The sequence below is a fragment of the Brassica napus genome, chromosome C5 (assembly GCF_020379485.1).
Source record: "Brassica napus cultivar Da-Ae chromosome C5, Da-Ae, whole genome shotgun sequence".
In the NCBI taxonomy this organism is placed as follows: domain Eukaryota; kingdom Viridiplantae; phylum Streptophyta; class Magnoliopsida; order Brassicales; family Brassicaceae; genus Brassica; species Brassica napus.
Genome location: NC_063448.1, coordinates 45,154,357 through 45,180,445, shown reverse-complemented (window position 1 = coordinate 45,180,445; position 26,089 = coordinate 45,154,357). Strand labels below are relative to the sequence as shown.

Sequence of the window (26,089 nt, the reverse complement as noted above, 5' to 3'; positions counted from 1 at the left end):
TGAAAGACACATTCTCAAAAGAAAGCCCTGCGATTACTGGTACAAGGTGGTGCCAAGATAATCTGCTGAAGGAAAAATATACGAGATGAGTGTGGTCCTTAGTTTGAAGAAGAGAATGTGAAATATCAAACAAAGTCTCACATTGGATATTAGACGAAAGAATGTCTAATATATAAAGATGTCTAACTCTAATTAGTACGAGACCTTTTGGGATGAAAACCAAGAGTAAAACCATGCGGACTTGCCTAAGGCCCAAAGTGGACAATATCGTACTAATCAAACAATATAGAGTTGGGACATGAATTTACTAAATCCCAACAAATATCGATACTGGCTAATCAAATAGTTTTGAATTTTTGTTTTTAATAAATAAATACTGACGCATGTTTATTGCATTTTGTGATAAAAAGAAACTATTACAGATATTTAAATAAGGAAGAACTGATAAATTCAGTTATACAGCAATTTAATTTTAATATATTTTGTCATAGAGCTCACGAAATGTACTGACTACCGAGATAACTAATATTCTGCGATGAATGAATTCAAACACGTCAGTGTTTTAGATAGAGATCGTTGATGCATGCCTCTCGCATGCTCGTTATGTATCATCCACACCCAAAGAATTCAATCATCGTTCTCAATATCTCATAATTAAGAAGTCATCATTGATATCATGGAGGAGGAAGAGGAGGAGGAATATGGCATTTGGCAGAGAAAGATTTTAATGGGAGACAAATGTGAGCCGTTGTGTTATTCCGGAGTGATCTTCTACGATTGTAGTGGACATCAAGTAAAGGAACTGCCTCCGAGATCGCCATGTTCCATTTGGGTGCCGGACCGGCCGACCCGTTCACATGTTGGGTCGGTGTTAAGCTCGACGGAAGAGGAATTTTAATTGATGTTTTGTTTGGTGTTTCATGAGGTGAGTGATGATTAAACTCTCTAGAAGTTTCGTTAATCCCTTGTGATTGGTGGATGCTATCAAATATTTTACGCAGATTATTGTGTAATCTATTTGGCAAACTAATAAGGAGCTAGTGAAGGTTCCTCTCTAAGAAAAACCTAATTTCTCTCGACCCCTCATCTTCACCTTCTGTGCGGCGCCTCTGACACGCGCCGGTCCAGCTCCCTCTATTTCTTCTTCGATTGTAGTTTGTATCTAGGCTTGGTGGTCGTGAATCTGAACAAGCTGAAGGTCTGTTTCGACGGCTCTCTTCTCGTCGCTGTTGTAGCAGTGATGGGAATGGCTTTGGTGGAGTCCGTGAGCGTCTCAAAGGTTTCTATTAGATCCGAGTTTTTGAGTCCTTTCTAGCTTGGGATGGTTTGGAGAAGCAAAAGGTTCAGTATCTGGAGTGGCCTTTACGGTGGTCTTGGGTGGTTTGGTCGAAGTCCGTCACCGGTGAAGAGCAAAGGATTCTGTTCACCTGGAGTTATCCTGTTTGCGGCCTCCAATTGCCGTAAGTTCTTATCAGTATTAGCTTCAGGCCAGGAGTGTGGAGGAGTCGTTTTTGTGATGAGAAAAGATTCATTTGTCTGACTGTTCTGGGTTTGTACTTGTGATCTGGTTCGCGGTGGTAGTAAGTTCCGGTTCAGATATGTGGTTAAGTGTTTTACGAATCATTTCAGTTTTGGCGTTTAAGGATCTCAAGCTCTTGCGGTTCCAACTCTTTTCACACTCTATATTCTTGGTTGGTTGGGTAAGGAAGAATGATTATGGTTTACGCTTAAGCCTAAGATTCTTGTTTCAATAAATGTGGAGGGTTTCTGCTTTGGTTAGTGACAAGAGTGTTTTTCTCGGTTCTCATATGAAGATCCAAATGGTTCTATTTGTTTTACGATATGGCTGGAGCCAATGAAAGTACCGGCTTAATGCTGTGCGAGCTTTGAGGTCTCTGCCAACTTGGTTCTTTGGATAGGAAATATCTCTCAATCCACAAACAAGTTTCATTGACTTGTTTTTATCTGTAGTTTGAAGATCGGTGCACTTTTTCCCAGTCGTTGCTATCATCAGGACATATGCTCGATTTTCTCGATAAGATTCGCGGCTCAAGTTTTAGTTTTCCATCCTTTCATTTTGTCCATTACCTTGTTGTTTCATTTGGCTCCGAAGGGACAGTGATCTTTGTCGGCTCTTGGCTCTAGAAAAAATGTGTTCATTGCCGGTTTGTGTAAAAACTTCCATATTTTCAAATTAATTTAGCAGATGACAAGAAAAATGATCTAGTGAAGAAAACAATACTATATAATAAAGGCTAAGTTTCCTTATCAACCGTTCATTACCCTCGTCGTTTCTTTGAGAAATATAACTCGAACGCCATCATCAATACTATTAAAACAGAAGACCCTTTTTTGAGGTGCCCTCTTATTTTCAAAGTAATTACATAACCATGCCACTGATTTTATTTAAACCTATACTTTTAGTTAAATAGTATATGCCACGAAATCCTTTTATTCCAACAAAAAAAATATTGCCTTATTTCTCTATGCATTTCAACTAAATCATAAAAGCCTAATAAAAACTATATATATATTATTTGTATTAGCGATATCAATCGTAGACCATATGTCTGATGTTTCGAGGAAGATGTTGGAACTCGTTTTTGACAAAGTGGTGTGGACCATTTTTCCGATGGGTTTTCCGACGGAGACGTCTGTCGGAAAGACCACAATTTGGGCACGATGTAATCGTCACCGTGAACGCTATGAAATAGTGTATTTGTTGGTCAAAATCGAAGTTGTTTTGAATGAGAAATGGAGATCCAAAGTGAATGACATGAAAAACTTATAAGCTTTATATTTGGTTAAATATAAATTTTAACAAATATTTCACTTTGAATATTTGGGTTTGAATTGAGATTTAATAAATTAGTTAGACTTCATGTCAATTAATTTGTTTTAAATCTTATTCATAAAATATTTTGATATTTGATTAAATATTAAATATAAACCCAAGTAAAGTATATTGATGGAGTTTTGATTTGGTCAAAACCTCTTTATGGCTTTAAAAGAAGAAACGTACAAAGTCATAAGTTATGGAAATCAATTTTCCATTATTGATTTGTTATGTTTGTTGATGTCCATTATTATCACATAACGTGCATCATCTTTGCAAGCTATAAGAAGAGCACTTGTGTTAACTCATCAGAGACTCGATATACAACAAGTGTAGTAAAAATATTTTTCCCATTTGGATATTTGGATATTTGATTCTTTAATTTTGTGTTTTCTCTTCTTTTCTTTTTTGAGTCTGAGAGTACACGTAAAACTAGTTTCGCCAGGCTTCTGATAAAGTGACGCAAATCAGAAGATTTTTTGCAGTTGTATCTTGGGACTCATTACGTTATCGAACCGTCGAACTACGGGACGTATTTTGAGTTAAGAAAAGAGATAATATCTCGCCTCTGCAGTTGTATCATCTTTTTCTTAATTTTTGGTATAATTTTATCAAATTTATTCTTTACAATATTCAGTTCTCCGTAGTTTATATAATACGGTCATATCAGTCTTAACTCAAAATATCCGTTTATTGCTTTGCACTAACCGGACTGATTATTGTAAAGTTTTTTTTTTATTTTAAGAACAGGTGACTTGGTAATCCCAAACAGAATTTGAATCCATGCTTCATCCAGCCAGTTTTTTGGTCTTGAGTAAAGTTTGTGTTCTTGCACGTACGTTTGTTTTGCATGGTGTCTGGGTTATTAGCTTTACTCGCTTTAGTCAATATTCGTTATTGGTTCTATTGGCTCTTCTTTGGTTAGCATAATTTTTTTGTATTGATATCTGATTCGCTATGTGTCAATAGATTGCTGCATCTCCTGTCTCATAAAAAGAAGCGCTAGTACTTTTGTGACTTTGGTTAATTGCATGACTGCTTAATTTGTTTATTGGTTAAATTGGTTTAACTCAATTAATTATTGGGAAAATTGCTAAAAGAGAACAAGAAAACAGCATAGTTATCCCTATGGTATAAATCTATTTTTTTTTCATTTTTTCTCTCTTTTACCCTTTCCATATGTTAAAATTAATGAAATAAATAGTTATAAGAATCAAAAAAATTATTAAAATATAAACAATTAATAAAACACCCATTTACACAAACACATATTTTTTTTGGGTTGAAAAACATAATAAATCATGTTTTTAAATTACGTTCTACTAAAAGTAGAATTCTGTTTCTACACAAAACGAGTGAGTAGAAAGTGAATTCTAGAATGAAAACATCCATCTACTTGTTTTAGAACGTACAAACTACTTTTTACTATAATTCTAAACATGGGGAATACGAATTTTACTATTTGTAATGATCGCTACTTTTATTCAGAAAGATGTTTCTACTTTTATTGAGTATTCTAAGTTATCAGGAATGCAAAATCTGAAACATACACGAACGTCCACTTAGTGTAGAAATTACATTCTGGAATTTTGTTATGTTCTACACAGTGTAGAAGGTGCTTTCTACGGATAAAAAAATTGTATTTTCGAAAATTAAGGAAGTTGCCCTTTTAAAAATATTCTAAAAATATTCTAACTTCCTAAAACATGTTTTCATTGATTTGCTTCGTGAAAAATAAAAAAAAAACGATTTTTAATGTTCTTCTTCACCAATCTATGATTTTCCTATGATTTCTCTATAGTTTGTCTTGTGATTTTCACAAACTCTTGTTCTATGATGCATATCTATACAACATGTCACTACAAGAAAACAGCGATATTCTGACGGACATTCCGACGGAAAATGAAATCCTCGGAATATACCGAGGAATTTCCTCGGAATATACCGACGGAATTCCGAGGAAACTACAGTCCGTCGGAATATTCCGAGGAAATTCCGAGGAAAACTCTGTTCCTCGGAAAAAACCGATGAATTCCGAGGAAATATTATAGCCGTTGGAGAGCCGTTGGGGGATTTTACAAAATTCCGAGGAAATTCCGACGAACTAGTTTTGTCCGTCGGAATTCCGTCGGAATTTCCTCGGTATGTCGGCAGGATTTAAACTATAAATACAAGCACTCCTCTTCCTCTTCATTCACTTCATATCTTCATCCTCCCTCTTACTCTATTTACACACGAATTTTATTCATAAAAAATATGTCTTCTTCAAATTATTTTCGTTCTTGGATCGATCGACCTCATTTGGATCCGAACACGAGATTGCTTACGGAAGAATACCAACGAGGTATAACTGAATTCATGGGGTTAGTTCACCGACAACCGGAAGCAAAAACAGGTATGTTAAGATGTCCTTGCTCTAATTGTAAAAATAGAAAGGTTATTAAAGAGTGGGATGTTTGGACTCATCTATATTTGAGTGGGTTTACACGAAGTTACAAAATTTGGTATCATCATGGGGAAACTGATTATGAACATGGTAGTACTAGTGAACCTCAGCCAGCGGTTAGATTAGAAGAACCAATTAGAACGGATGTAGATTATGGTGTAGGTACTGAGCAGATGGTAAATGATCATTTTAGAGGGGAAGATTTACCCAATGCAGAAGCTAGGAGATTTTATGATATGTTGGATGCTGGAAAGCAACCATTGTACGAAGGTTGCAGAGATGGTCATTCAGCTTTATCATCTGCTACAAGATTGATGGGCATTAAAACAGATTATAATTTGGCTGAAGACTGTGTGGATGCGATTGCTGATTTTGTAAAAGGTATTCTACCCGAGGATAATGTAGCTCCTGGTTCATACTACGAGGTTCAGAAACTCGTAGCTGGTCTTGGTTTATCGTATCAGGTAATAGATGTATGCAGCGACAACTGCATGATTTATTGGAGGGGTAAATTTTTATATGAGAGGTAAATAAATGAGCTTACAAATTTTTATTTTAACAAATTGAAATTTAAATCTTAATTAATTACATTATTGTCATCATATACAGGATTTTCATGGCAGAAAAGCGGTTCGAGTATAGATACGCCACAGAGGACGAACTAGAAGAAATGAAGCAGAGAGAATTTACTGGATGGATGTTTATTTATGTGAGTGCTTTAAACAAATTAAAATATATTTTATCACATATTTATACTAATTCACATTTATTGATATAATATATATATATGTGCTATTAATAGGTGTCTGCTGGTTTGGCCAGAGGTGAAACATTTGACGATTGGATACGTGAGATGGTCGTTGGACCAAACTTTGTTGTGAAGTCATATCCGAGATTTTGTACTCGAGGATATGCATTCACAACTCAGAAGAGGAGACGTTCGAGTACGACTTATGATGCTGGCGTTTGTTCTGCATCAGGAGATGATGTATACTACGGACACATACATGAGATTTTGGAAATCAAGTATTTGGGCATGGTTGGATTGCGCTGTACTGTTTTCTATTGTGATTGGCACGACAACACCCCAGATCGAGGTGTGAGAACAGATGCATTTGGTGTTACATCAGTAAATTCGAGGCGAAAGCTGCAATATTATGATCCTTTCATTCTTGCTTCCCAGGCCGATCAGGTAATTAAATGTTAATTATTCAGAATGATTCATCATCATGTGTATTAATTTATAATTTTTCTAAATGTTACAGGTTTGTTATATCAAGTACCCCCGGGTAAGGAACAGAGATGATCCATGGGTTACTGTTACAAGACTTAACCCGAGAGGCCGAGTTCAGGGAAGTTCTGAGCTGGAAGACCCACTACAACCAAGCACATCCGGCAACTGTAGTGCAGCAGAAGATTTAGCTGGAGTTGGCCTTGTAGTCGATTTAACCGACTTTGGAGAGGAAGCCGTCGTTCACGTAGAGGATGAACCAGTAATTGGAGAGTTTCACCAAGATCCAGATTCAGATTCATCTGGTGATGATGACTCGGAAACAGACTACCATTAAACTTAATTTTTTTTTTTTTTAAGAAATACCGAGGAAATTCCGAGGAACACTTGATATAACCTCTTTCCTCGGATAATAGTTATTTGGTTTATCTAGCAAGGCAAAGCTGAATACGAATTAAAAGCTACACAAAACACAACCAAATAAAACAAAGAAACCATGTAAAAGAAATACGAACTCATAATTAAGAAACCTAAAAAAAAACTCAGTTCAAAATTAACAGAAAATAAGACCATAAAACGTTAGAATAGAAAAGAAAATAAAATAGCCGGTGATAGCTCCTACTCCTCGTCTCCTGCTCCAGATGTTCCTGCATCGTTGGGTCTCTTGGACCTCTTTCTTACCCTGTGTGTACCACTCGAACCCGAACCAGAGCTGGATGGAGAGTTGTCCCGATGAACTACATCATCCTTTTGGCAACGACACGGCCTGATACGTGAAATGGCAGCCCAGATCTTGTGTAGCATGTCGTTGTTTGTCTTTATGCTCTGATCTCTCCAATGTTGTTGCTGGCGCGAAGTGGCGTTCGGTGGAAGCTCTTGCAGCTTGTACTGGCTGGAGTCTGATGGGAGTAGCTGATGGGGTTGTGAATCATCTGGAATGGCTTGTGCAGCCTCATCTTGTCCTTCTTCATCAACCACGCCCTTGCCTTTAGTCTGATATTTTGGCGTGAAGAAGGATGGCTTGTCTACTAGTGCGGTAGCAGGGGGTAGGAACTCAACTGCAGCCTCTGAAAGTAGAGCAGTCAGGCCGATCTGAGGCAGGTGGCAGTAGAGTGTTTTCTTCGCTCGGTCCTGGAATACGTAGACGTAAGGACCATCCCGATCGATCCTCGAGTGGGGACCAGCTATGAACTCCTTACTTACTAGAGAAATGACATCCAGGTAGTTCCAAGCAATGTTGTTCGATCTGTCCAGTGCTACCTGGTGGTTCTCACAGTCTACACCCACATGTCTAAGGATCCGAGTAATCACTGCACCAAATCCACATGCATTGCTCTTGGATTTGGTTACTTTCCCCTTGTATCCTGCTAAGTTTGCGGCCAGCACCGCTCCCATGTTGAAGGCAGTAGCAGGTGGGAATGTAGAGTTTCCAAATGCCGGTAGCAAATGCCTCACACCTTGGTACAGGAGGCACAACTCCCATTGCGTGACTGATGCGGCTGTGGTTGTCCCGTATAGCAATGAGCCAATGAGGCGTGTCGCATATCTCAGTACTGGGCTCCGGATAAGTGACTCCTTTGCCTGAGAAGATCTATAAACCCCTGTGCCAATCGTTTCCCAGAAGTTCAACAGCTCTGAAGTCCAATAAAGACCATATGTCCTCTCCCCCGCACTCAATCCAAATAGTCCGCAGAGGTCTGTGAAAGATACCTCATAGTATACTTTCTGCACTACGAATGCCAGAAAACCTTCCTGATGGCTATCATCGGGACGGGTGACGTATGCGGATGCTATGAACTGGTGTACCAACTCCGGATAAGTGGGTTCCTTGAGGTTGCATAGTTGGCCTAGACCCATGTTCTGGAACAGTCCTTCAATGTCTGCTTTGATTCCCAATATTGTCATCGTCTCAGGACATGCTAGTTGTGTAGCCGGAACGGCTACCTTCTTCATGTTGTTGTAGTGGGTGGTATCAGACTTATCCCACTTCTTTGGCCTTTGCTTCTCCAACTGTGACGAACCCGCTTCTTGTGTGTTTTTCTTTGCTGATGTTTTCGTGCGCTTCATTCTCTACAAAATAGAATCATTGCTCTCAACATGGTTATAATCAATTAAGAAGGCAAAGCTGAACATGAAAATGAAAAGCGAAATCGAGTTGTGATAAAAAAAAACGAAATTGAAAAAAATTCTCTATCCCTAAATCATCTCAAATCATGTTCCAAACTCGTTGATCACAGACAATTGTGTTCTATTCCATGTTTAAACATCTGTTTCATGCATATTTGATCAAGGAATCAACACGGACATAAGAAATTCACAAAACCCAAAAAATTGCTCAAGAACACGATTTCAGAATGTGGAGATTCGCGGAGTATACCTGTCTTAGGGTGAAGACGAGTGTAGGAATCAAGTAGAGCTCGAAAAATCAAGTGGAATAGAGCCCAAAATTGTTCAAATCGGATGATTATAGAGAGAGAAAGGGGGGGGCGAATTATAGGGTAAATCGGAGGGGATTAGAGTTCTAAGGTTTAGATCCAAAAAAGGTCGGGTTTTGCCTTATAATTCTGTTTTCCGAACACGCATCGATCGATGCGTTTTGTTTCTATAACGCATCGATCGATCACATTCTTACGGCCCGGGCCATCTTGGTAATCGATCGATGCGTTTTTGTTCTATAACGCATCGATCGATGCGTTTTTAAAAAAAACATACAAGATTTTCCGAGGAAATTCCGAGGAACAATTCAGATTGTCGATCGATCGATGGGATACTCTCGTCGATCGATCGATGGGATACTCTCATCGATCGATCACAATCTTACGGCCCGGTCCATCCTAGTAATCGATCGATGCGTTTTTGTTCTATAACGCATCGATCGATGCATTTTTAAAAAAACATAGAAGATTTTCCGAGGAAATTCCGAGGAACAATTCAGATTGTCGATAGATCGATGGGTTACTCTCATCGATCAATCACAATCTTACGGCCCCGTCCATCCTAGTAATCGATCGATGCGTTTTTGTTCTATAACGCATCGATCGATGCATTTTTAAAAAAACATACAAGATTTTCCGATGAAATTCCGAGGAACAATTCAGATTGTCGATAGATCGATGGGTTAATCTCATCGATCGATCACAATCTTACGGCCCGGTACATCCTAGTAATCGATCGATGCGTTTTTGTTCTATAACGCATCGATCGATGCATTTTTAAAAAAACATACAAGATTTTCCGAGGAAATTCCGAGGAACAATTCAGATTGTCGATAGATCGATGGGATACTCTCATCGATCGATCACAATCTTACGGCCCGGGCCATCTTAGTAATCGATCGATTTGTTTTTGTTCAAAAACGCATCGATCGATGCGTTTTTTTAAAAAAAATTACGTTTTGAAACCCCAAACACTAGTTCGTCGGAATTTCCTCGGAATATTCCGAGGAAATTTCGAGGAAGAAGAGGGTTTCGTCGGAGTTCCCTCGGAATAATCCGAGGAAATTCCGAGGAAATAGGGTTTTTAAACCGAAAACAACGTTTTGCCGTTTGAATAACACCTATATAACCCTTATTAAGTGTCTTACGTTCATTATGAAGTCAAAAATTTGTTTCTTACCGTATAATTAACACTTTTCCGATTGTATGAACGAAATCTCGCAACATAAGAGAAACACTTATACCTTTTAACGAACGGTAAAGGGAATACTTTCAATTAGTTTTGAAATTTGTTATTTCATGGTTTATGCTCATGTATACAAAGAATCCTCAATGGTATGCATTACAATTGTATAAGAAATGAAATACGGCAAAAAAAATTGATGTTTTGAAACCCCAAACACTAGTTCCTCGGTATTTCCTCGGAATATTCCGAGGAAATTTCGACGGATATTTTACTATCTGTCGGAATTTCCTCGGAATATTTTCATTTTACCGGGCAAATATTTCGCGAAAATTGAAATTAGAATTCCGACGGAATTCCGACGGATAATGTCCGTCGGACCCTAGGTTTTATAACCACGAGCCCCTTCTTCTTCCCCATTTCTCTCTTCTTCCTCTGCGCGACTCCTCTCTTTCTCTCCGGCGATTTCCCCCTGAAATCCGACGATATCTCCGGCGATCTCCCTCTTCTCTTACACAAATCATGTAAGGACCCTATCCCACTCTCTTAGGTTCTATTTGTTAGGTTTTTGTGTAGTTTTGATAGATTTTTGTTAGGGTGATTGGTTAGGATTGTGATTTGGTTGTATAATAGGTTTAGAATTGTGATTTGGTTGAATAATTTGTTTTGTTGAATTGATTTAGAATTTTTTTATAATTTTTTTATTTTTTGTATTTATAAAATCGATTTTTGTATATAAAATCGATTTTTGTATTTTACAAAACGATTTTTCTATATAAATTCGATTTTTTGGATTTTACAAAAAAAAATTTCTATATAAATTCGATTTTTTGGATTTTACAAAACATTTTAATTATTAAACAATTTTTATTTATTAAAACTATTTTTTGTTTATTAGAACTATTTTTATATATTTATTAAAAAATTTTAATATATATAAATCTTTTTCTGTGATTAAATTATTTGGGATTTTTTTTTAATAAAAAAATTAATTTATATATTTCTGTATTTATTAAATATATTTTTTTAATTTACAGGTCTCATGATGATCAGACCCGGCCTCGACAGCGTCGTGGTCGTGGTGGTACGGGGAGCCAGTCTCGGGATTCCAGCCATTTTCAGGATTCCCCTTCGCCCCACAGCTCCAACCATACATCTCCCTCTGCTGCACCCGCTCATGCTCCTCTCGCTCCCGCTGCTGCATCCGCTCCTGTTCCTCCGGGTCCTCCGGGAGTGATGAGGGTTGCGGAGTTGGTTCAACAGCCCGGTCGTGACCATCTTCCGTATCTCACTCCGTATCCACATGGACGGGGTCAAACATGGTAATTAAACATTTTTTTTTCTTTAAATTTGGATTCATTATTAACCGTTTGTTCTTTTAATAAGGTTCAACCGATCCGGGAACGGGATCAGCGCATGGATCAACCGTATGATGTACTCGGCCCTCGACAGTGGACATCCGACTTTCACTCACTTCCCAACCGACAAGCAGGTTCTGTGGTTTCGTCAGTTTGCGGTAAGTATTCTAATTTTTTACTTATATTTTTAATCTTTAATATAAATTTTCTACTAATTGTGTTTTTTTTTTCAGCAAGAGTTCAACTGGAATTCCGATGAGACGCTCTTTATCTATCACCACTTCGTCCATAAAGTAATGGACAACTATGGGAAGCAGATCCACGAGTGGAAGAAGAAGTGGGAAATCAATAAGGTTCGATTTAATTTATTAAACAATTTTTTAATTTATTAAACTATTTTTTAATTTATTAAACTTTTTCTTTTTTTTTAATTAAAAGGTCCCAAAGTCGATGAACGACACGGTCTGGAAGGAGTTGTGTGCGCATTGGGATAAGGAGGAGACGAAAGAAACTTCTTCCACCAACTCCACCAACCGCAGGAGCGACCGTAAAGGGAAGGGCATCTACAAGCATAACTTGGGTGCTCAATCTATTGCCACTCTCGGAGATCGCATGGTAAGTTCAACCGCTTTTTCTTCAATTATTTGAGTTTCAGAATTTAAATTTATTGTGCATTTCTTCTAATTTCTAATGTTTCTTTAATTTTATGTTTTTTTTCAAGGCGGAAGAAAATGATGGCGAGCCGGTCGATGATCTCGCCCTAATGAGGAGGGCGTATACCAACAAGAAGACCGGCCAGATTGATGACGGTCTTGTGAGGGACGTGGTCGACCTGGTCCAAACTCAGGTGGTAGACGAAGTGTCTCAGCTTCAAACCGAGGATGACGCTTCGACGGCTTCGACCAACTTGTCCCGGTTTCGAATCAACGAAATCGTTGAATCCGTAAGTTCTTTTTTTTTAAGTTCAATTCATTTATTTCTTGGTTTAAATTTCTAAATTTGGCTTTTTTCTATTCAGTCGGTTCCAAAGAAGAAGGGACGTTTGTTCGGTTTGGGTCGTCGCACCCGGTCGGTTCCTCCTTCTTCTGCACCACCGCCCTTTGTTGATCCAGAAGTACTTACGGCTCAGTTGAAGGACAAAGATGATCGAATATCTTTGTTGGAGACCCAGATGGCGGCTCAACAGGCGGGCTATGAGGCACAGAGGAGGCTGAACCAGCAAATGATGGAGATGATGCAGAGGATGTACCCGAACGAGGTGTTCCCGGACGTGCCAGACCCGTAGTTTTTTTTTTCCCCAATCTCGGAATGTTTTATTTTTATTTGTGAAACTTTGAATATTAATTAGTATGATTTCAATTTTACTTTTAATTTCATATTTTCGAATTTAAATTTCAGAAATTTTATTTTTTCAAAAAAATTAATATTTTTTACATTCCGAGGAAATTAATTATATTTTTCACTACATCGATCGATGCGTTTTTGAACAAAAACGCATCGATCGATCCGTTTTTTTAAAAAAATATAGCGAGGGACATTTCCCTCGGAATTTTCCGAGGGACAACTCCCTCGGAAAATTCCGAGGAACGGATCCCTCGGAATATACCGAGGGAACAGTTCCTCGGAATAAACCGAGGAAAAAGTCCGTCGGTATACTCCTATCGATCGATGTATATATGTCCAAACACGCATCGATCGATGAACTTCCGAGGAATTATCCCGACGAAGTTCTACCTCGGTATATTCCGAGGACTTTTCCGACAAACAAGGGATCCTCGGAATTTCCTCGGAATTCCGTCGGAAAATTCCGAGGGATTTCAGAGGAAAAAAGAAATTCCGAGGAATTATTTCCGACGACGTGTTTCGTCGGAATTGCGTCGGAATAACGATATTCCGACGAAATTCCGACGATTTTTTCCCTCAGAATCCTTGATGTTTTCTTGTAGTGTGTGGTGTTTGGGAGTTTGGAGCAACCACGGGATGGGTTTTTTCGGCTGATGAGAAAGGGGCTAGGCTACTGTTATTGGAATCAAGTTCTACCTTAGAAGTTTTTAAAAGAATGGTTTTGGAGGATTTTGATATGGAAGAAGATAGCTTACCCGATTTGGAGTTGAGTTATCTACCTACTGAGTTGATCAATACATCAACTTGTCCACCTGTGATCATTGCAAATGATCGACAGCTTCAAAATTTTGTTGGTTTTGTTCAAAAGTGTGTTTCTACTCGATTGTGTGTAACATCTAAAGCCAAAGTTGAGAATCTGAATGAACCAGACTTTGATCTTAACAAGTCGCCAGCTGATTCAAGTACTGCTCAAGAGGAGGGAAACTCGGTTGATAGGGGGAACGAACCAGCTCCTGTGTTTGTTGAGAGGCAGTGCGAGAAAAAGAAAGAAAAGATTAGCAGAGTCGAAGTTGATGAGGATGCCTATCATGCTGAAACCATGATCTCGGCCAAAGAGGACATACATAAGATGTCAAAGTTTTCTGTGCTCAATGTTGTTAAGAAGGGACAATTGTTTGAGAACAAAACTTTGCTGAAGGCGACTTTCGAGATATGTGCAATGAAGCATAACTTTCACTACGAGGTTATCAAAACAGATAGACAACTTTGGTATGTTAGATGTGAGGATAATGCATGCAATTGGTGTGTTCAAGCAGAGTGTTTGAAGGATTCTGCATATTTCATTATCAAAAAGTATGTCGGTGAACATACATGTGCACCTTCAAGCAAAACCAAACCGGGTAGGACTGCTTCGGCCAAAACTATAGGTAGTCTGATTATGCATAGATATGAAGGGGTTAAGGAAGGGCCGAAATGCAATGATATAATACAGATTATGCTTATGGATCATGGCGGTGAGATCACGAAATCTTTAGCATGGGATGCTCGTGAATATGCGGTTAATGATGTTAGAGGTATACCGGAGAGAAGTTACGGAAAAATACCGAAATACTTGCACATGCTGAGAGAGGCTAATCCGGGTACACATTCATCGTATGAGATTGACAGCAAAGGGATATTTCGGTACCTGTTTATTGCATTTGGGAAATCGATACGAGGATTTAACAGAGTCATAAGGAGGGTTATTGTGGTTGATGGCACTTTTCTGAAGAACAAATACAAAGGAGTTCTATTGGTTGCAACGCCGTAGACGGAAATTCTAATTTGTATCCTCTTGCATTCGGAGTAGTCGACTCAGAGAATGAAAATTCTTGGGAATGGTTTATGAGACAACTAAATATTGTCATTGCTGATGATCATCATTTGGCTTTCATTTCGGACAGACATGCGGCCATTGCTAAGGCGCTTGAGACTGTGTATCCAACAGCTAAACATGGTATTTGCATTCATCATTTGTTGAATAATGTGGTAACATATTACCATGGGAAAGGACTTGTTGGGTTGGTTGCAAAGGCGTCCAAGGTTTATAGAGTTGCTGAGTTTGAAAAGATATTTGCTAATGTGTGTAATATCAGTCCGACAATTGGAAAATACCTAAGGGATGCTGAAGTCCAAAAGTGGGCAAGATGTCAATTCTCTGGATATAGATATGACATAAGGACAACAAACCCTGCCGAATCCATCAACTCTGCTTTGCGTTCGCCGAGAGAGTATCCAATCATTCCTTTGTTGGACAGTATCAGGGAAATGCTGACTCGGTGGTTTTATAACCGTAAAAAAAAGATTTCAAAGCATAATCATCCTCTTACCATAGATGTGGAGAAAAAGATTGAAAGGAGAACCAAGAAAGGCAAAAGATTTGCAGTTTACCCTGTCAGCGATGGTCGATTGCTTGTTAGAGGTGATAAAATCGACTGCTTAGTATATTTGGATAGACGTACTTGCTCATGTGGGAAGTACAACCTGATGAAGATACATTGTCGGCACGCAATTAAAGCTGGTTTTCATGTTGGCAGACAGCCACACACATTGACTGATTTATTTTACACTACAGAAGCTTGGCGAGAAGCTTATCATGAAAGCATCAATCCTATTGCTGTTCCTGAGGATGCTTGGTCCATGCCAGAAGATGTTGTCGTGGTCAATGTGCTACCACCAGAGTCAAGAAAATCAGTTGGAAGGAATAGAAAACGCAGATATGAAACTGTTGAAGATAAAATTCGGTCATCGCAAACATCACAAAAGAGACAGCCTCCGAAGTGTAGTAGATGTGGTATTAGTGGGCACAACAGAGCAACTTGTAAAATACCAATATAGCCAGTCACATATGGTAAGGGTCAGCTTATATAGCCAGCTCGTTTATATGTTTTTCAATCTCGATTTAATTGTGTTTCATGTATGGATGTTTCTGTTACAGGTTGGTCTGTTCAAGTATGCAAGTTGTGGTGTTTGAAAGTGCAGTATTGCCTTGTCTCGTATGGTTTTTTATTCTAAAAACAATCAACTTTGTTTTCATTTTGATTGTTATACTTTGGATAATTCTCGTATGGTTATTTTCTCAGTTTCATTGCTATATATTGACATTATTTTCTCATCACTTCTCTATCTCTCTGTTTGTTTAGTTATGTTATGTTCAGCTATGCTTTTGAGTTTGAGTTTGAATTTGAGTTTGAGTTTGTTTGACAATAGCTGCTACCCGATTTTTCAACAAGGAAGGTGGATTGTAAGAACAGAACACTGAGCACAAAAATAAAGAACCACTAGACTGGTTAAGTCGACACAAACAATGTAACAACAAAACACAAATTGAAGCAAATACTAAGAACCAGTAGACTGGTAAAGACGACAAGAAAACACTAAGAAGAAGATACTTAGAACCAGTAGACTGATTTCACTCATTCTTGGCTTCTTAATCTTCCAAAAAGCCATAGAATGCTTCCTAAGCAACATAATTCGAGTGAATTTTTCTGCTTCCTAACTTCTTCTTCTATTGTCTGTGTGATACTACTTTTCAGATCTTCAATCTCTTCGACAATTCTCCCTTGCTCAGCCTCTACCCTTCGAATCACATCAAGCAGGGCGTCATCAACCCACTTAAATAAATGATTTTCCTTCTTTCGCTACATAGAAACGAAAATCAAGTTAGGAGAAACAAAATGGAATGAAAAAACAGCATGTTTGTCCTACACAATCGAATATCGAATTAGACAAAAAAAGAACATAACAAATCAAAAATTGAATCAGACTATGAACCTGTGCCCCTATTTCACATCTATAGAACCGTCGGTAAGGATTGTCATCAGTTCTGGAATAGAATATCATAACCCCTTTCCCGCACCAGCACCTAGATGGTACCCCGTACGAATGTCGCCTTGAAGTATTCATGGGTGTGAGAAACTGATTCAGAGAGAAAAAGGAGATTGAAGGAAAATAAGATCTGAAAAAATGTGAAAAGTCGGGTTTCATTGCTGAGTTGATCTTAAATATGTCGGGTTTTAGGTTTATTGTGGATCTAGTTCTGGTCGGGTTTGATTGTTGAGTTGGATCAAAAGTCTGGTTTACAAGAAGCCAAGTTAAGTGTATTACATTTGATTCGATTTATTTACTCCTACGGGATGATCTAGTAAAACAGTTTTGATAATTGTTCTTGTAGTCTTGTTCCGTGTTTTGGTTTCGTTTAGGGTATGTTTAGGGTTTAGGTTAGGGTTGATTGTGGTCTTGTTCCGGGTTTTGGTTTCGTTTAGGGTATGTTTAGGGTTTTAGTTAGGGTTCTAATTTAAAACAGTGTTAAATTCTAACATTCTTCAGCTAAAAACTCTTAATAATAAAACCACAAGATGTACATCAGATTAGAAGAGTCGATCCTAAAAATCATAATAAAACACTAGAAGTTGTACAATAGACTAAGCATTCTTGTTCCTAAAAATGATAATAAAACACTAGAAGTTCTACATCAGATTAAGCAATCTTGTTCATTACATAAGAACTAGAAACCAAGCAGTCTCACAGAATCTCCTCTACAGTCGAAGAGAGACACTCTGGGGATTGATACTTTGACATCCTGTCAATCAATTCCGGATCATTAGCTGCTTCCCAAAGATCCCATAAAATCCTGTGGCGAGCTTCGATAATGTTACCATCATGCAACAACGACAACTCCAATCCAAGCGCATGGCACTCAATGAACTTCACTGCATAGACGCCACAGTCACATGCACTTTTATTCAGATTCCCAACGGGGACATAGGAAACAGTATATGCACCGACTGTGAAATCCTTCTGGTGTCTTATAGGCTGAGCTGCCTTGACAATACGCGGAATAAGGTTTGCGAACCCATCCACCTCCTTGTACCTTTTCCTACCCGAGCAGTCGAACACATCAATGCTCCTCGTCACGAAAATGATGCACAAGGCGATCCAATGATTCCCACTGACATGAACAGGGACATACAGCCGATCCACATTTATATTCCATATCTCATGTGTCCTGCCATGTGGTGGAAGGACCCCTTTACCGTACTGCAGTAGCAAATTATGAAGCATGTAGCTCTTTCTACCCTGAGCTTCTAAATGACCATACTCTTTTTTAATCATATTGCTGAAGACGACAGTCATGAAGGCGACACGATGAGGTCTCCATCGTTTCAAAGATGTTCTCTCCCGGAATACGTACATTGCGGCATCAATCTCCTGCATATTTCGAAAATCTTAGCATACACAATGTATTTAAAAGACACAAATGGAAGCTAATAGTCTCTAAGGTTTACCAAGCTATCAACCCACTCAGATTTATCCATAAGACGATTAGCAATCTCAAAATCAAAAGTGGCAGGTCCAATCCGTAGACGTCTGAAACCAAATACAATGATAAAATTATAAAACAATTATACATTTTATTTAAAATATATCAATACATAACAAATGAATGAGAATAGAGTACTTACGTGGAGGAAGTTGACCAAGTTCTAACTTTTTCCCAATCCTCTTCACGGAAAAACACCAACGCGGCATCTGGCGAGTCTTCTTTGGTTCGATCTATTTGCTCATTATTCCACTGCAGTGGAGCCATGTTCAACGGTTTTGATTTACTTGAGGTCTCAACTTTCACTTGAGACATATCAAAACCCTCAACAAATGTAGCTTGGGACAGGTCCCGCAAGTCTTGTGTACTCAATCCGAAATCAAAATCATTAGTTTCTGTAGCAATCTTTTTCCCATCCTATTCATTAAAATTTAAAACAATGCATATAAGACGAAGCCCTTTATTCATAACACAAACAAAGCATTACATTCATAGAGTTTCATACACAAACAGTCAAACATATTATACTTTAGAAACCTATTACACAAAGTTTCACATTCCATATTACATAATATTACACAGTCAATATGAAGTTCCAAAAGCCTAGCTCCAGCACCCTAACTCAAGCATCGTAGTTCCAAGTTCATCAAGTTCTACACTTTCTCTTAGGTAGTACCTTTTTTGTTGGAATAGGTTGATCGCCTTTGCGCTTAGGTGGAGCTTGAGCGCCTTTGCTCTTAGGTGGAGCTTGAGCGCCTTTGCTCTTAGGTGGAGCTTGCTTGGCTTTGCTGTTTAGTGGAGCTTCTTCAGCTTTTTTCTTGTTAGGATAGTTTCCTTCACTAGTCAAACTGATTGCGTCCCTGAGCTGTGAAACATCAATCTCCATCTTCCCCATCCTCTCTGTAAACACCCTCTCCATATTCCCCATTTTCATACTGAGCACATCTCCCAATGAAGTGACAGATGTGCGGATAAGACCCTCAATGAAACTCTTAGTTTCATGACCAAAAGTCAGATACTTTTCTGCTGATCGCTTACACAGCACCTTCTTCTTTCTTTTCTATGCTCCTTCATCAAGAAACTTTCTCTTGCCTTTTCCTGCAACCTTAACCAAAGAGGTCTCCTCGTCTGCTACAACATCCGTATGATCCACGCTCTTATCAGCTTCTGACCCTCTATCATGGCAGTCGGGTTCCTCCATTTTAGTTTCTTCAGGGTCTAAAACTGGCCAGTCTGTGCTGCTCCAATCATACTTGTTCCTGATCCTCTCCAAAAGAAAGTCCACTCGTTCATCTTCCATCTCACCCTTCCTTATATAGTCAACATCTAGAAACACAACACCATTACCAGTCACTGACATGACCGAGCACAAGTTATCCTGCAAACAGTTAAAACATTAAAATCCAAACAAAATATATACAACAACCATATAAAAGAAAAAAACAGAGAGAATGTTACCTTCTTAATTAAGGAGTCCTCGAGCTCAATGATGTCTTCATAAGAAACTTTTGCAACTCCTTTCCAATTGCCACACCTTGGACCTTTGAAGCTGTCTGAGACTCTTCTGCCTAAAATTTCTCCAAAATCAGGAATTGCCTCCATAATCCAAATCTGGAGAGCATAGGAGAAACCCTCAAAAATGTAGCTCTCCTTCTTACCCAACTTCTTCCTAGCCTTCTCAATCGAACTCAGTAGGAAATCATACGAGTGAAGACCCCAATGGAACTTCCGAACCTTGTCAAAATCCATCACCAACTTGATGTACATATGAGGGATTGACACCTTCTCATCTCTCCCCATCACCACACCCACTATTACACACAAGTAGATCAACCTCATCCTATCAAGCCGCGTCCAAGTGTGAACTTCTTGTAGATGAACCTTTCTGATCGACTGCAAGGTGATCTTACCACCTGTGTGCAGTAGGTTACTCCAAAAACCCCCGTCGTTTTTCCTTTTCACTACGTCACTGTTAGTTTCTCGTGTAATCTTGAGGCCTGTCACAGCATGGTACTCCTGAAGCAAAAACCGGAGAGGCGTCCTCGCAAAAACAAACCACTTCTCATGCAGCTTTGAGGTAATCAGCTGCCTACATATGAAGCTATCCACTAGTTTTCCAGAGAACTTGAGATCATTTTCGGCAATAGCCATGATATGTGTGAGAACATGATCTCTCTTCACATCATCGTACTCTGCACACATAGCTTTCTTCAGATCTCTGATAAGTTCCATGCGGCAACTGTTGTTGATCTTCTTAACCCGAGGTTCTGAACCCTCTGCATACAATCGTTTGGGTAGCTCAAGCTCTATATCTACAAAAGATAATAAAAGTCATGGTTGTTAACACCAAAAGACATAACAACAATATCAACAAACGTCCGAAACAAGAGTAAGAGTGAAACTGAGCCAAACACAAGATAATAATGAAAAGCAAAACACCATTGTCTAATCAAATTTAGAAACACATTTGATCGATTAATCAAATAAGACAAGTCAATCTCCATCTCGCAATCAAATCAGCAAACTAAGACAATTAACAGTCAAATACACACAAACTTTGTTCAGCGAAATCAGTATCGTAACACTCACAAAGACAAACACAAACACTAACATTGTTCAACAAAATCGGTTCACATAATCAAAAAGTCAATTCAGACAAGCAAACAAATATTGATCCAAGTCAAAGTAACAAACTTAATAGTGAAACAGAGACAAACACCAGAACAAAGCCAAATATAAAACTCAGAAACAGATAGACTATCTTTTTGTTTACAAACGAAATTAATTTACCAAACCATAAAAAATGAAATCAATTCAAAAACGCATACACACATCAAACAATAACCGAATCGAGGAACATGAAATAAAGAAAGATCGGACGTAATACCTTAGCTTAACACGATTTCAGAGAAAGAGAGAAGCAGAGAGAACCGTCACGAAGCGACGCGGCGGCAAGAGGAGGAGATACGCGGATAGAGGCGGAGAGAATCGACGAGGCGGCGAGAGGAGAAGCGACGCGGAGAGAGGCGGAGAGAAGCGGAGAGGTCGCGAGAAGCGGAGAGGCGGAGAGAGGTGGAGAGAAGCGACGAGGCGGTGAGAGGAGGAGAGACGCAGAGAGAGGCGGAGAGAAGAGGAGAGGTCGCGAGAAGCGGAGAGGCGGAGAGAGGTGGAGAGAAGCGACGAGGCGGCGAAAGGAGGAGAGACGCGGAGAGAGGCGGAGAGAAGAGGAGAGGTGGCGAGAAGCGGAGAGAGGTGGAGAGAAGCGGAGAGGCGGAGAGACGGAGAGGATGATAGAGAAGCTTCGGTGGTTTCCGTCGTTGATTTCACCGGAGGGAACACAACGAAGCAGACACAATCGCCATGTTCTTCGCCGTTGAAGAGAGAGGCGGAGAGACCAAGAAGTTTTTAGGGTTAGGGAAATCAAATGTTTCTACACTTTTTGTTCTGATTTTTTTTTCTGGCAACTTTATTAAATCAACATTATTGTATTTTTTTTAAATACAATTAATTATGTTTAATAAATTAATTAAAGGTTACTTTTGATATTATGGAAAACATTATACTATAGGGACAACTTGAAATTGAATTTATACTATAGAAACAACTATGCTTTTTTCTTGTTCTCTTTTAGCAATTTTCCCTTAATTATTTTGGTTTGAGTAACCGTTTCGACTCATCAGAATTTGTTCATGGCATTATTTTAAGCGGAAATTATTTTTGTTTTGTCTCGTTTTGAGAAATCAATGATTAGCTGCTCAACACATATAATAATTCTCATATGCATGTGCTTTGTAAAAGTATTTTTACTAGCTCATAAAAGTCGTTGAAAGTGAACGTTATTTGTTAAGAATCCGTTAATGCCTTGACTTGGTTTAAGATGATGGTTTGCTTTAATTGTCAAGAATGAATAACGTCTTTGATTAATTGTTTCAGTTTTTTTTTCTTTTGGAGTAACTTAATTTAATTATTAAGTTCATGTTTGACCATGAAAGAGATCCAAATTTCAAGCATGTTGAAATATACCAATGTTATAAAAACATCTCGATCTTTAAGAGATCATGGTCTATATGGAAATAGATTTAGTGACTCGACGCTCCAAACCAAGTTTGGAAGAGGTCTGCCACATATGAATCTATTTGCCATAAGAAATAAAATATTTGTTGATATTGATCAAAACATTTATATTTCGTCGATGCTTTAACGCAAGTTATAAAAGATTGACAATAAAAAAACAATGAGAATTTTCAGACCAATATGACTGAAACTGACACATGTATTGTAGTTTCTAAAATCAATATGGTTGAGAATAACCATATAAAATGGTGGTTTTGATGCCATAAACAATATCATGTAATGATATGTATATTTGGAAGAAAAAAAAAGCAAACAAAAATATGTTTTGAAAATATTCAAAATATATACAAGTTGGATTTATAAATCAACTTGAGAGAACTATGAAAATAATTATCTGTAAATGTGATTTCTTAGAATGAAATACATTAAAAAGAAAATTGTAATATTTTTCTGAAATTGTTTTTTATTCATTTAAATCTAAAGGAGTTGTAGATCAAATTTCTAAACTCTTAAGAGATGTTGAATGAAAATATGCATGTTTTTGAGCTATCTCAAGAAATGTGGGGGAAGCTTTGCTTACCATATAAAGTTGTTGGCAATAGACCAAATGAACTTAGTGATAGTTATCACAATATAATTTTTTTTTTAAAAGAAAAAAAACTAGTGTCATGCACTGAGTTTTGTATATAATGTTTAATTGTATCTTGAAAAAAGATGACAAAAATCACTAGACAATTGATCACGACTAATCTCAAGAGATTATGTTCATTGTGATGACAACCTAGGATCCTTTTATTAAAGGTGTGTCATGAGATCAAGTTGTTATATCATCTAAAGGAATGGGTAGCCTGTGAATTAAGATGAGGTTTGGCGGTAACTCTACCTAACTGACTGGAGATCCCAAGAAATGGGTTCAAGGAGACAACTAAGTCAAACTAAATCTGCCCAAAGCACTGTAAGACTTCGGTCTATACCCAGTTCCTATGATGATTAAACAGTGCTACATGTAAGGAATATAGGATAAGCATTAGCTTTTAATGATTTGTGTCCATTGTTTTGAGATATGAATGGAGTAGTACACACTACAAGAAAACACACCGAATTCCGACGGACACCAAGGTCGTCGGATATTTGTGACGGAATACTGACAAATTTCCGACCAAATCCAAAAAAACTAAGTCGTCGGAATTTCCGACGGAATTCCGACGAAATAGGGTTCGTCGGAATTTTCCGACGACTTTTCGACGACATTCCGATAAAAAATGTAACCGTTGTAGTCGTCGGAATTCCGTCGGAAAATACCGACGAATTTCCGACGACATTCCGATTTACAGGAATGTCGTCGGAATTCCGTCGGTATTATCCGACGGAATTTCGACGAACCATGTGACCGTTGCCGACAAATATATATGACCGTTGTATAGCCGTTTGAGATTGGACAATACCGACGGAATTCCGACGGACTGCTTTACATCCGTCGGAATTCCGTCGGAAAGTCGTCGGAGGTCCGTAAGCAATTTCCTATAAATACAACCCCTCCTCATTCAAATCATTCACACTTCATTCTCTCTTCATTCTCTTTAGTCATAACAATTCCGTGAAAATCATGTCTTCAGAAGTTTATTATCGTTCGTGGATGGATAAACCTCATTTGGATCCGAACACCAATTTGCTTACGGAAGAATACGTTCAAGGGATTGGAGAATTCATGAGGCTTGTTCAACAGCAACCGGATGCAAAAAGTGGTATGTTAAGATGTCCCTGCTCTTCTTGCAATAATAATAAGGTATAAAAGAATTTGATGTTTGGACTCATTTGTATATGAAAGGGTTTTCACGTAATTATAAAGTTTGGTACCTTCATGGGGAAACTGGTTATGAATATGGTAGTACTAGCGAACCTCAGCCTGTTAGTGAACCTCAGCCTGATATTAGGTTAGAAGAATCTAGAACGGATATAGATTATGGTGTAGGTACTGAGCAGATGGTACATGATCATTATAGAGGGGAAGAACCAAACCCCGAGTCTAGGAGATTTTTTGACATGTTGGATGCAGGAAAACAACCTTTGTATCAAAATTGTAGAGATGGTCATTCAGTCTTATCATCTGCAACTAGATTAATGGGTATTAAGACAGACTATAATTTGGCTGAAGAATGTATGGATGCGATTACTGATTTTGTCAAAGGTATTCTACCTGAGGATAACCTTGCACCGGGTTCATACTACGAGGTTCAGAAACTTGTTGCAGGTCTTCAACTACCGTATGAAGTGATAGATGTATGTATTGACAACTGCATGATCTACTGGAGAGCGGATGAGACACGGAATGTATGCAAATTTTGTGGGAAACCTCGTTATCAGGAGACGAGGGGAAGAGTTCCGATCCCATTCAAAAGAATGTGGTATTTGCCTTTGACGGAAAGATTGAAGAGGTTGTATCAGTGTGAGCGCACAGCAAAAGCAATGAGATGGCATGCAGAGCATTCCACAAATGGTGAGATTAGACATCCTTCAGATGCAAAGGCTTGGAAACATTTCCAGTCAACATATCCAGAATTTGCGGAAGAGAGAAGAAATGTTTATCTTGGATTATCTACTGATGGTTTCAGCCCATTTGGAAAGCATGGAAGGCAGTATTCTCTATGGCCAGTTATTGTGACACCGTACAACTTACGGCCGAGCTTGTGCATGCGACGAGAGTTTTTGTTTCTCTCAATTCTCGTCCCCGGGCCAGATCATCCTAAAAGATCACTAGATGTGTTTCTTCAACCACTAATATATGAGTTGCAACAACTATGGGCGCATGGTTTTGAGACATACGATGTTTCGCGCAAAGAAAACTTTCAGATGCGGGCAGTACTTATGTGGACAATAAGTGACTTTCCAGCATATGGTATGTTATCTGGATGGACAACACATGGGAAGCTATCATGTCCATATTGTCAAGATGACACAGATGCTTTCCAACTAAAGAACGGAAGGAAAACGTGTTGGTTTGACTGTCACAGACGATTTCTACCACCTGATCATCCATACCGCAGGAGTAAGACTTCGTTTACGAAGAACAAGCAGGTGTTTGATGGTCCACCTGAGGAAGTTAGTGGGAAAGATTTGTTGAAGCAGTTTAGGTATTTTGATGCAGAAAGGACGCCAGATGTAGGTGGACATGAAAACATTCGAGTCAATGCGGTTGGAGAGCTACATAACTGGCACAAAAAGAGTATTTTCTGGGATCTGCCATATTGGGAGAGTCATCTATTGCGGCATAATTTAGATGTCATGCATATTGAGAAGAACTTCTTCGATAATCTGATGAACACAGTCCTTAACATCCAAGGTAAAACGAAGGATAATTTGAAGTCAAGGTTGGATTTAGTCGATATTTGTGATCGTTCTGAACTTCACGTTGATGAGAACGGTACGGCCCCTTTTCCCATTTATCGGCTAGATGGTGCTAGAAAAGAAGAGTTCTTTGATTGGATTACAGATAAAGTGAAATTTCCTGACGGATATGCATCAAATTTGGGGAACTGCGTTGATAGAAGCGAAGGAAAGTTTACTGGCTTGAAGAGTCATGATTGTCATGTAATTATGCAGCGCCTCCTTCCGTTTGCTTTTTCAGCATTATTGCCACGTAATGTTCATGAAGCAATTGCAGGTATATTATATTTTTACAATTTAATTTATTTTTATATTTAACAATTATGCTTATAAAAACTTAATACTTACGAAAATTATGTCTTTTATCTATGTAGGGATTAGTGTTTTCTTCCGCGACTTATGCAGCAGAGTAGTGACTGAAGAGGGTATTAATAAT

The 26,089-nt window shown here is 38.5% G+C and overlaps 2 protein-coding genes across 2 annotated transcripts; one reads left to right on the top strand and one right to left on the bottom strand.

Moving 5' to 3' along the window:
* Window positions 1–13,548: 13,548 nt before the first annotated feature.
* LOC106383389 lies at window positions 13,549–16,076 on the top strand. The gene is made up of 4 exons (XM_022709469.2): window positions 13,549–14,516; window positions 14,618–15,693; window positions 15,811–15,868; window positions 16,031–16,076. The coding sequence occupies exons 1-4, from the start codon at window positions 13,549–13,551 to the stop codon at window positions 16,074–16,076; spliced, it is 2,148 nt and encodes a 715-aa protein (XP_022565190.2).
* A 1,320-nt stretch (window positions 16,077–17,396) lies between these two features.
* On the bottom strand, window positions 17,397–19,123 carry LOC125587293. The gene is made up of 4 exons (XM_048757530.1): window positions 18,872–19,123; window positions 18,338–18,612; window positions 18,161–18,242; window positions 17,397–18,083 (listed from the first exon to the last, which is right to left on the bottom strand). The coding sequence occupies exons 1-4, from the start codon at window positions 19,121–19,123 to the stop codon at window positions 17,397–17,399; spliced, it is 1,296 nt and encodes a 431-aa protein (XP_048613487.1).
* Between the last annotated feature and the right edge of the window lie 6,966 nt (window positions 19,124–26,089).